The following is an 11,471-nucleotide window of genomic DNA, read 5'->3' as shown; positions in this document are numbered from 1 at the left end:
ATTTTCTGCCTGGGAATCAAAGCTAGGCTGTGGAGGTAAAAGCACAGAACTTTTTAACCAGTAGGCTACAAAGTGAACTGGCCTTTTTTTTTTTTTCCCCCAGAGACAGAGAATTTTATTACAGGTTGAGTATCTTTTTTTTAATATTCAAAATAAAGTGAAATATATTTCTTTATTATTAATTATTGCTCCTGCTGGGGCAGTATACAGTGATTTTTTTCCCTTTTAGGTAATATTTTACTCTTTAATTTTGTCAAAAGAATTTTTAAGGCTAGCCACAACATGTGTCTTTCTTTTAATCTAATTTCTCTGTTAATACAAATAAGACAATTGTTTAGAATAAGAGATCTCTAAAGTTTATTTTTTAAAAAAAATATAGAAGTTTTTTAATTTAAAGGATTCATCTTTTGGCTATTAATAAATAGAATTCTCAATGGTATATTTATTCTAAAAGTGACTCAGTCAAATACGCTTCTTCATAGAAAGCCTAGCTGGTAATTTTTCAGGTTCAGCATGCGGAAGGCACACAGAAGGCAGTTTGGCAGTTCCCATGATTGCCAAAAATTCACCCACAGAAACAGACTTAAGAGAGACAAGGAGGCTAGGACGTTTTAGGGCAAAGACTCCCCTAGAGCTTGCACATTCATTACAAAGAGTGTGCTGCTTAGAATTTTCTATGTCTCAGACACCCAATCTTTTCAGATGGACTGCCTGGTGTGTTCCTAAAAAGCACATCTTCTGGATGGTGGAAACTGAGGTGAAAATTCCCCCTCATTCACAAGACAAGCTCAGGGACATGTAACAGGATGGGAGGGGAATATCATACTTTTTTTTTTTTTTCTCCAGGGACCTACAGCAAAGTTTACCTTTAATAGATGCTGGTCTAGTTAGAACCCTAAAACTGGCAAGCCTGCAGGCCTGGCTTGAACAGTGGGCTTACACGGGCCATGTTCTACCCTATGGTAACCCTCTTTATGACAGAAGAACACAGAAAGACAATGACAAAGAAAAGCAACAAAAAAAGGTTATTTCTGAGAGGAGAGGGATCAGACAATATAAGGAGTCATAGCACAAAGCACCAAATAAATAAATTAGTAAATAAGAGTCGCTATACCAAGGCTAGACACTTATGAAAACATTTTCTCTCATTAAACTTAAAATTGGAAAGGCAAAACAGACAATAATCTTTACTGTCTGCATAACCAGAGCCCACAGAGAGACAGAGGAAAGTGTGGAATCTGACTGGTATGTAAGGCATTGTACCATGTCATCAGCTGGTCAGAGTCCAGATCTCTTCACTACAGTTTGTAAAAGAGTAGAGTGGCTTTGAAAATTCCACTGACTATCCCACACTATGGGGATGACGAGAAATTTCCCCTTTACACTGGAAGGTTTGCTGAAAGATCAACTCACAATAAGGCAGATTACTAAGACAAAGAGATTTGTTTACTGTGCCATAGGGAGAGTCACAGAGTGATTACTCAATATCCCAATGGGGTCCAAAAATTTATATTACCCTCATTTTAGAGGGGAGTGGGAAATGAGGAATATAGGTACTTCAGCTTAGGGGCAATAAATGGTTATTAGGGAGGATGGATAGATACTTGGGAAAATAAATAAATGGGGGAAACAGACTGACTTGTAAATAATTCTCTTTGGAAATTAAATTAACCTGAGAGACAGACTTTATCAGTAAAATGATTTGGGTCAAGTCCAATTGCATTCTTTTGTTTTTATTTCAAATTAATATATTGGGGGTACAAACATTTTTGGTTCCACAGATCACTTTTAAAATGCTCGAGTCGTGGTTAGAAGTGTGCCCATCACCCAGATGATGTTCATTGTACCATTCTTGATTTTCTTTCCTATAATACATTGAGATAACATGGAGGGGGATGGAATTTGATTGTTCTTTTTGATGGGTACTCCTGCTTTATCCAGACAGAGGGAAATCCCCTTCAAACACCTATTGATCTCTAGGGGCCTTAAGTTTTAAAATACTCTTTATACCAAGGAGTCATATTTGGTGGTATAATTCTCTGACCTCCTGCATTACCCCTGTCTGGAACTTCCCTAGGTGTTTCACACATTTAAAAGCTGAGTAAGTGGCTGTGGAGAGAGAGATTGAGTTAGTAGTCAAGTAACAAAAGATCTGAAAAGGGAAAAAAGAACATAGATTTGAATAAGAAGAAATAAGTACAAAGAACAGATCTAAGCTCATTTCCCCATACCCCATTAAGCCACTGTCCCATTCCTGGGAATAGTCAGAACAACAGACTGGTTTGACTTCATTAATCTGACAGAGAATATTTATCTTGCCTTTTCAGTGGTGTAGATAAGTCTCTACTTGCCCTGAGAAGTTTGCATAGAAGTAGCATTTTTGATGAATAATTGCACAAGCTCCTCCCTTTTGGAGTGTCAGGTCATCCAGGAGGCAGAAGTTTTGAAATATATACAACCAAAGGTAGGCTGTTGACTTCTAACAGAAGTGCTCCAAATGCTTGCATGGTGATGTTGAACTCTTGGTCTATTACTATGGAAAGAGTTAAAACTGCCTTTTCAAACTCATGAATTCCAAATGCTGGGAAAAGAGTCCTGAGCACCAAAAAGAACTTAGAACTGTGATACACAAGTGTTTTTGTTTTAAATAAAATTCCATCTTGTACATTTGTGTAGTACCACTTTATGAACAAAAGGGCCCAACTTTGTAATTTAGCTGGCATTTAAAGTACCTGGTAACAGAGGGTGTCAGATAACCAAGTCCACATTGTCCTGGCCATCTAGGTGGGAACCACTTGTATACTTTATTGCCACACATGATAAAAAGACCAGTGTTATTTACAGATAGGATCAAGTTGCAACCCATCACCTCCCAGCCTGGAGTTTTCTGTGTCTTTTCTTCCTCATTGGGATTTGCACATCTCCTGTCTCCATGTGCTCCTGTCATTTTCTGGGAATAGAACAGGTTGTGAAATATTTGTTATAATATTTGATACTTTATCTTGTTCTGGCAGTTATAGGGCTTAGTTTTGTCACCTAACCAGGTCAGTCCAGACTTTTGGACTGTCCATATGTAATCTTTAGTGTGTGGCAACTTAACAAGGAGAACAAGTCAGCTACCCCAAGTTGCACAGGCCTGGCTTGTGAGCTGTCCATAACATCTGGTGATTTGACAAGTGATGACATCATGAAGGTTACTGTCAGCACCATCTAAGAAGTGCAAGAATGCCATCTGTAGAATTGAACCATAGGGTTTGATTGCAATATTGCCCTAGTATGTCACCACTCAAGATAAAAATTTTCTTTCTCGTAACTTTACCTGAGCAAAAGACAGTTCTTAAGTTTCCACAGAAGTTTTTCTGTGTCCAGTTGACTCACCAACAGGAGAAGCAGCATGATGTTTTTTCTCTGGTTGTGAATACCACATCTTGTCACATATCTATCTTCTAGACTTGTTCCACCAGGCACTCATGTTTGCAGAAACAAAAATGAGTCCAGGTTCCTTTGCATGATCTAGATGTTTGCATAACCACCAATTTGATTGATTAGTTAATGGGGCCAGGATTTGAAAGACTGGTGCAAAGGGATGCTGGTCTGTTCCTGACCTGCTGGAAAAGCAGTAAGGGTTAATAAAAGCAAGGCATAGCTTGCAAGAAGAGTCATAGTGGAACACTAAAAGAGAATGTATCACCATCAAATTGGTATTAACTGATCAACACTTAAGTGCACATGTGGTAGTAACATTCATCGGGTGGTGGGCAGATGGGAGGGGGGAGGAGGGGATGGGTATATTCACACCTAATGGGTGCGGTGCGGTCTGGGGGATGGACATGCTTGAAGCTCTGACTTGGGTGGGGCAAGGGCAATACACCTAACCTAAACATTTGTACCCCCGTAATATGCTTAAATAAAAAAAAATTAAAAAAAAAGAGAATGTGGGGGTGAGGGAAAATTTCCCCATTGCCCCAGAAGTTTCACTGAAAGATCAACACACAATTAAGGCAGATTAATAAGAGAAAGATATTTATTTACTGTGGGCAAGGGGATAATCATAGAGTGATTACGCAATATCTCAGTGGGGTCCAGAAATTTGTATACCCTCATTTTAGAGGGGAAGGGGAGATGAGGAATATAAGTAATTCTTTCTAGAAGCAATAAATAGTTATTAGGGAGGATGAATAGATATAATATTTAAGAGACTGAATGGATGGGGGAAACAGAATGACTTGTAAATAATTATCTTTGGAAATTTAATTAATCTGAGAGACAGGTATTATCTTTAAAATTATTTGGGCCAGGTCTGGTTGCATTCTTGATCTTCTTTCCTATAATATATTGAGATAACATGGAGGGGAAGGGAAGTCAATTGTTCTTTATGATGGGTTCTTTGGTTTTTTGCAGAAAGAGAGAATGCTTCTTCCAACACCTATTGATCTCTATGGAACTTTAATTCAAAATACTCTTTATACCAGAGTCATATTTTGGGGTGAAATAGCCTGAGCTCCTTTAATGGAGAACACTTCCTCAGGCAGACCTACAAGTATGCTCATTTTATAGTCCTGACATTAGACTGGCACAATGTCCTTACATAGATAAGGTAATAAAATTTCCCTTCAGAAGGAAATAGAGCCTCCTTCCTTGGAAAAGTAGGGGAGGACCTGTAGAGGACAGCTCAGCAGGAAATAGAACAATTAAAAGAGAAGGAAAAAACTCAGTAATACAAACAATAGGTTGAAAAGTTAAAGTTAGTTTTTAAACTGCTTCCTGGTTCAGTTAATATTTACCATTTGCAACTTTTTTTCTACTGGTAGAACAAAGGCTTTGCCCCTATGAGCACAATATAAGAAACCAAACAGCCAGCATCTCTCCGTTGTGACAACTGTGGCTTCCCTTGTCACTACTCCGGAAGTCCCAAGGAGAGCACGATGGAGAAGATTCTTCTGGGTGTCCTACTCCTTACCACTGTTGCAGGAGGTGTGCCAGCTAATTCAGGTGGGTTTTGAGCCTAATTGGGAAGTTTTCTCCAAGTTTCAGGGGAACAAGAGTATGCCACATTTTGTTGTTTGTTGCTGCTGCTGCTGTTTTAGAAAGGTATGAGTATATAAGCAATCTACCTCAAAACTCAGCAGCTTGAAGCCACTGACTTGTAGTTTCTGTGTATCAAGAAATAGGGAGTGGCTTAGCTGATAATTCTGACCCAGAGTTTCTCATGAGTTTAAAGTCACTCCATTAGGACTGTAGTTTCTTCTGAAGGCTTGGCTAGAAGAGGATCTACTTCTAAGCTCACTTACACGGTTACTGTCAGAATTCAGTTCCTTACAGGTGTTGGACTGAGGGCCTCGGTTCCTCACTGGCTATTGGCCATACCTCTCTTAGTTCCTTGCCACAGGGCCTTTCTGTAGAGGATCCCACAACATGGCATCTGTCTTCTCCAAAAGTGAGTGATCCTGACACAGGGAGAGAAAGGGCCCAGCACAGAAGCCACAGCCTTTTCATAATCTATTCTTAGAAATCACATGCTTTACTCCTGCTGCATTCTTTTCATTAGGAGTGAGTCAGCCCACACCCAAGGGGAGGAGAATTATTTTTGGACATATTTTTAAAACCACTACAGATGCTGATGAACAAGGATATGCCTAGCATAAGGAAGTCTTAGGGCTAGAGAAAGAACAGGCTTTGCTTGTTGAATAGAAACATCATTCCTTCTCACCTGAGAGAATAAGAAGGGATGTTTGGTTTTGCTAGAAAAAGAGCAGTGCAGTCGTTACAAGGGTTGGGGTGTTCTCTCCCTGATCTCCTTTGAGCGCTTAGTCTCCATAACATGAGAGAAAATAAGAAATCTTGGAAGCAGCTTGGACGTAGCTTGGACTTATCAGTGAACCAGTTTCTCCCAACCTAACTGAATTACCTTTGTGAAGTTGCTCAACTCTGATCTTCAGCTTCTTCATCTGCACAATGGGGATAAAAACAACATTTATCTAGCAAAGATTTACTATGAAGATTGGGTGAGATCAGTGAAAGGCAATAGGTACTTTGTGATGTGTAACTGTTATAAATTTTTTTTTAATTAGCCATAAAAAACTTTAATGTTTTGGCACTGTCTTTTTCCTTGTTATTACTGCCACTAAGGACAATCTTATTTTCTCACTTTCGAGACACCATTTCTCTATAGTATTACCGCCAGTAATAAGTTATTCAAAATCTCACTCTCTGACTAAGCACTCTTGTTTTGCTCCAGGTTTGTTTACTGACAAGGTTACAAATCACAGATAGGGAGATAATTAGATCACAGGGCATGAATGCATAGTTTACTTTTCTGTCTTCCTACTTCCTATTGTATTAATTGACGTTCTTTCTCTTTCTCTTTTTATTAAAGTCCATAATCTCTCCCTTAGTTTCCTCTCCCTCAGTTCCCTGTTCCTATTCTTTGTCCAGGGTGAGCATTTCTTAAGAAGCCTTGAATCTAGGAAACAGGAATTCATGCTGTTTTCCTATTTCCTGCTATGAAGCAAAACTAACTCAATTCAAGACTTCATAGTGCTTTTAGGCTATGTCTCCCTTGATTCAGTTAGCCATTATTCTCTAACTTATTTCCAGACCATAGCATTTATTAAATTTGCTTTCCTAAGCAAGAAAAAAATAGTTGGTTTTATAATGATTAAGCCCTCCTCTTCTCTTGTGGATCTTAAGAGGAAATAAGTCAATGGTAAGTAATACCATGATCCTGATATTGCAGCCACAGGGAAAAAACAATGGAAAATTGGGATACAATTTAAGACCAATTGGCACCCCTTACATTGACACTCCTGCAAAAAGGGGGCAGGGAAGAGAGCAAGGATGCTAGAAAGGTATGGGCCGTGTGGTTTACACACTTGTCTATTCCTTGGACTTAGCACTAACCACAGTGTTCGTCCATCACAGCCAAGCCAAGGTTCAAGATGAACCATTGAAAGTATACCTAACCCCTGGCACAAGTGTCTGTCCCATGGGAGAAATCTCAGAATCTGATCAGTGGTGGGAGGATGAGGTGCTTCATGCTTTATCCATTACACTCCATGTGTTAGCTCTGTTTCATTTTCTGTGACTAGTGTCTGCTATTTTATCTGGATGAAATCTGCAAGAAAAATGGAGTTGGGGGCTGATATAGGACATATTTAATTTACCTTTCTAACAGGACAGCTGAACCAAAACCCACCTTTTAATATTGACATTTTGCTTGTATGTCAGTGAGATAATGTAGTTACAAGCACTTCATAAACTCCAGTGTGCTATATATGCCCTGTCAGGAGGCAGCCTAGAGTCCACAGTGAGAAAGAATGAAATAAGAAGGTTGACAAAATTTTTGTCACATTGTCTTTTCTCCACAGACATGACAGGGAAGGTGTTTATTTTTCCTAAAGAATCTGCTACAGCCTATGTGTCCTTGATTCCCAAGGTGAAGAAGCCACTGCAGAACTTCACGCTGTGCCTGAAAGCCTTCACAGACCTCACCCGCCCTTACAGTCTCTTCTCCTACAGCATTCCTTCCCAGGACAATGAGCTGCTTCTCTTCGTCAAAAAAATGGGGGTGTACATGCTGTACATTGGGAATTCTGAGGTCACTTTCAACGCACCCCCATCTCCTTACATCCCAACCCATGTCTGTGCAAGCTGGGAGTCTGCCTCTGGGATTGCTGAACTCTGGGTGAATGGAAAACTCCTGGGGAGGAAGGGAGTAAGACAGGGGTACTCTGTGGGGTCAGAGGCTAAGATTATCTTGGGACAAGAGCAGGATTCCTTTGGGGGACAATTTGATGCAAGTCAATCCTTTGTTGGGGAGATATGGGATGTTTCCTTGTGGGATCATGTGCTCCCTCTAAAGGAGATGCATGACTTGTGTAACAGTGGCAACATCCTGAACTGGCAGGACCTAACTTATGAAGATAATGGCTATGTGGTGACTAAGCCCAAGGTGTGGGCTTAGTTATCATTCTCTTCAGGCATGATTAACGTTTAGTGATAATCACATACTCTTTGAAATTAAATGCATTGATTTTATTGTCTTTTTCTGGCTCTGTTAAGATGGAGGAAACTACATAAAAAAGGCAAGGTAGAACTTTAATATACACAATTTATTGTTACAAAAATTATTTTGGGTGAATTGCATCATAATTTTCTTTTGCATCTAACTACAGGAACTCAGGGGAACACAGTGCTTTCAGTATTGGTCACCAATCTTACAGAACCCTGTACAACTGTGGGAGGCCCTCTGGGGGTTCTGTGTATTCAAATTCAGCAATCTATAAACATGATGTGACTATTGGCAGAGGCTTTCCAAAATGGGAGAGGCTACTAGAGTGAGCGAGACCCCCAAACAGAGCGTCTCAAAATGAGTTTTCACAAGAACAGGGTTGTGTGGCCGGGCGCGGTGGCTCACGCCTGTAATCCTAGCACTCTGGGAGGCCGAGGTGGGCGGATCGTTTGAGCTCAGGATTTCGAGACCAGCCTGAGCAAGAGCGAGACCCCATCTCTACTAAAAATAGAAAGAAATTATATGGACAGCTAAAAAATATATATAGAAAAAATTAGCCGGGCATGGTGGCACATGCCTGTAGTCCCAGCTACTCGGGAGGCTGAGACAGGAGGATCGCCTGAGCTCAGGCGTTTGAGGTTGCTGTGAGCTAGGCTGACGCACGGCACTCACTCTAGCCTGGGCAACAGAGTGAGACTCTGTCTCAAAAAAAAAAAAAAAAAAAAAGAACAGGGTTGTGGCAATGTTTCCCTTGTACCTACCCTAGAGAGGATTCAGAGGTGTCCTCCGGGAACACTCAGATAAGGGCAAAGATAAACTGCCTTGGAGTTCCTCTTCACGTCCACTCTCATGTTGCTCTCTTGGAGGGAGCTGATTTGAGGAGCTAAATCCTTTGTTCTTTAAGGCAAAGTTTCATAAACATGAAGCCTTTTCTGACTCTTCCATCATTAGGGATTCCCAGGTCCTTTGTTTGACATGTACTTTCAATGCATTTTCAATGGGGACCCTTGGATAGTTTGGGTGGGTGAGAGATACAGATTGATTTTTTTTTTTTTTTAGCATCAGCCCTTTATAGACTAGAATATATTTGGCAATTTCTGCCTCTTTTTTCTCCAGGCCAAATAATTCTAAAATCTTAAACCTTTCTCACAAATCAAGATAGCCTTCCCCTTTAGAAGGCAATAACAATAGGAGTTGGGAGACTCCCAGACTCTTGTTTAGACAAGTGTTTAAACTTAGAGTTTAAACTACGTACCCAACTATTCACAGAAAATAAGTCCATCAATGTCCAAATGAAAAGGGTAAAGGTAAGACATGGGTGTCAGGTTATGTTCTACACAGAGAAGAATGACAGTCATGGGTTAATTTCCAGATCTGAGATAAGGAGAGTTAGTTGAGAGGTGCTATTAATAAATTTAATTTCAAAAAATATCTTCAGATATCCATACACTTATGAATTCAGGATAGCATGTGTTACTCCCACAGAAAGCATATATAAGTGCAGTGAAATTGAGAGGCTAGTTGTAACCATGATGCTTATTAACACTGAACATACTGGTTATCGAGACTCACCGAGGGAATAGTTCTAATGTGAGCCTCAACAAAACTGGAAAACAATTTCATGGGTCTCCAAGGCAGATGAGAATGTTCAAAGCTAATGACATTTCTTCTAAATGTCAGGATCTGTTGCTTTTGTCACTGCCCAAAGGAGAAAGTGATGACATGTAGGACAAGTAGTTTTGACTGTGTTTCCAATACATCCTGTACACCAACTGTGTCCTCTTTGAAATTTAGGTTGAACTTTCAACCAATTACTTCAAAATAGGCATTATGCAGTCCACTTTTCTGCCATCAGCAAACTGAGAACAGTCAGCTACTCCTTTCTTATGATTTCCTACCAGCTTTCCACCTGTGAGCAGCCTCTGATCATTCCCCAGGTGGTAACCGATGAGATTAGTAGAAGGTATAGGTGAATGATGGTAAAAACAAGAGTCAAGTAAAGGAGATTCTTGATTCTTTAATGCAGGCTTACCACCAAATTTTGCAACTCTCTCTGGGTAGACAATGAATGATAGGATCAAATTTTTTGAGCTTACAAAAATACCCAGACTATGATAGATTATATGTCAAACTGCCAAAGGTCCTAGGCAAGAGGTTTTTTGCCAATAGCTTGGTGAAGGGCATCTTTGACCTCCTTGTTCCTCAAAGTGTACACAACGGGATTAAGGAGTGGAGTAAAAATGGTGTAGGTCACTGAGATCAGCTGGTCCTGATCCCTGGTGTTCTCTGACTTGGGCTTGAGGTAGGCAATGGAGGCACAGCCATAGTGGACAACGACCACAGTGAGGTGGGAAGCACAGGTTGCAAAAGCCTTCTTCCGGCCCTCAGCTGAGGCAATCTTGAGGATGGTGGAGATGATAAGAATGTAGGAGATGAAGACTAAAGCCATGGGTACCACAATAACCAGAGAGCTGACAATAAAATTAACTATGTCATGTAGAGTAGTATCAGCACAGGAGAGTTTCATAACCGGGCGGATGTCACAGAAATAATGGGCCACCTCTCTATCACAAAAAGGCAGCCTGAACACAGATGAAATCTGAATTATGGCCTCAAGCAGCCCAATGCCACAGGCCCCACATGCCAGCTGGGCACACACCCTCGTGTTCATGATGACCAAGTACCTCAAGGGGTTGCAGATGGCTGCATACCGGTCATACCCCATTGCTGTGAGCAGGAAGCAGTTGTTGATGGCCAAAGTAATAAAAAAGAACATCTGGGTGGCACAGCCAGCCAAGGAGATGGGTTGGCTTAGACTTATGAGGCTGGAGAGCATCCTTGGTACAATGACTAACGTGTACAGAGTCTCTGAAGTAGAAAGCATACTGAGAAAGAAGTACATGGGGGTGTGGAGGTGACGATCAATGCTGATAATTGTCACAACGATGACATTACCAGTCAGGGTTAAAAGGTACAAGGTAAGAAATATCACAAAGAGGGTGAGTTTGTGTTCATGAAAGCTAGAGAAACCCTGGAAAAAAAACTCACTCACCGCTGTGTAGTTCTCTCTCTTCATTGACTAAATTCCAGATCAAAAGTATGATATGCTGAAATAAAAAAAAAAAGTATGGACACTTGGGTCAGTCAGTCAGAACACGTCAGTGCCCAATCCTTTGAGCAGGGGAACCCTAGGAGAAGGAGTTGATAAGGATTCTGTCCCTGGATGGATGCCAAGTTACTGGGCATTACTGTTTACCTATAGGTATAGACAGAAAAACACAATCAGGAAATAATTTCACACAAGGCAGTTTAAGTATGATGGTATGGAAGAATAAATAGGGATGGGAAAGGATGGAAGGAAAGACACTTGGGGCAAGTTTGGAAAAGATTTCCTGGTGAGTTAGAACATAGGTGTTAGGGGAAAATTAGGCTAAAGAAACAGGCAATGCAGAGTTAAATT

General features: G+C 40.5%; 2 protein-coding genes across 2 annotated transcripts; one reads left to right on the top strand and one right to left on the bottom strand.

The window, feature by feature from the left end:
* Nucleotides 1–4,886: 4,886 nt before the first annotated feature.
* On the top strand, nucleotides 4,887–8,076 carry LOC138389866 (mucosal pentraxin-like). Its single transcript, XM_069478521.1, has 2 exons — nucleotides 4,887–4,992; nucleotides 7,368–8,076. The coding sequence occupies exons 1-2, from the start codon at nucleotides 4,926–4,928 to the stop codon at nucleotides 7,961–7,963; spliced, it is 663 nt and encodes a 220-aa protein (XP_069334622.1). The 5' UTR covers nucleotides 4,887–4,925; the 3' UTR covers nucleotides 7,964–8,076.
* A 2,078-nt stretch (nucleotides 8,077–10,154) lies between these two features.
* Nucleotides 10,155–11,087, bottom strand: LOC138389865 (olfactory receptor 10J1-like). Its single transcript, XM_069478519.1, has one exon. The coding sequence runs from the start codon at nucleotides 11,085–11,087 to the stop codon at nucleotides 10,155–10,157; it is 933 nt and encodes a 310-aa protein (XP_069334620.1).
* Between the last annotated feature and the right edge of the window lie 384 nt (nucleotides 11,088–11,471).

The sequence above is a fragment of the Eulemur rufifrons genome, chromosome 8 (genome assembly GCF_041146395.1).
Source record: "Eulemur rufifrons isolate Redbay chromosome 8, OSU_ERuf_1, whole genome shotgun sequence".
In the NCBI taxonomy this organism is placed as follows: domain Eukaryota; kingdom Metazoa; phylum Chordata; class Mammalia; order Primates; family Lemuridae; genus Eulemur; species Eulemur rufifrons.
Note: the sequence above shows the minus strand (reverse complement) of the source record. Positions and strands in the feature narration are given on the sequence as shown.

What these genes read in the sequence shown, in the direction of transcription:
- LOC138389865 (XM_069478519.1), bottom strand. Translation starts at nt 11,087, where the DNA reads ATGAAGAGAGAGAACTACACAGCGGTGAGTGAGTTTTTTTTCCAGGGT.
- LOC138389866 (XM_069478521.1), top strand. Translation starts at nt 4,926, where the DNA reads ATGGAGAAGATTCTTCTGGGTGTCCTACTCCTTACCACTGTTGCAGGA. An exon ending in AGGTGTGCCAGCTAATTCAG is followed by an intron (nt 4,993 to 7,367) that starts GTGGGTTTTGAG and finishes TTTTCTCCACAG; the next exon opens with ACATGACAGGGAAGGTGTTT.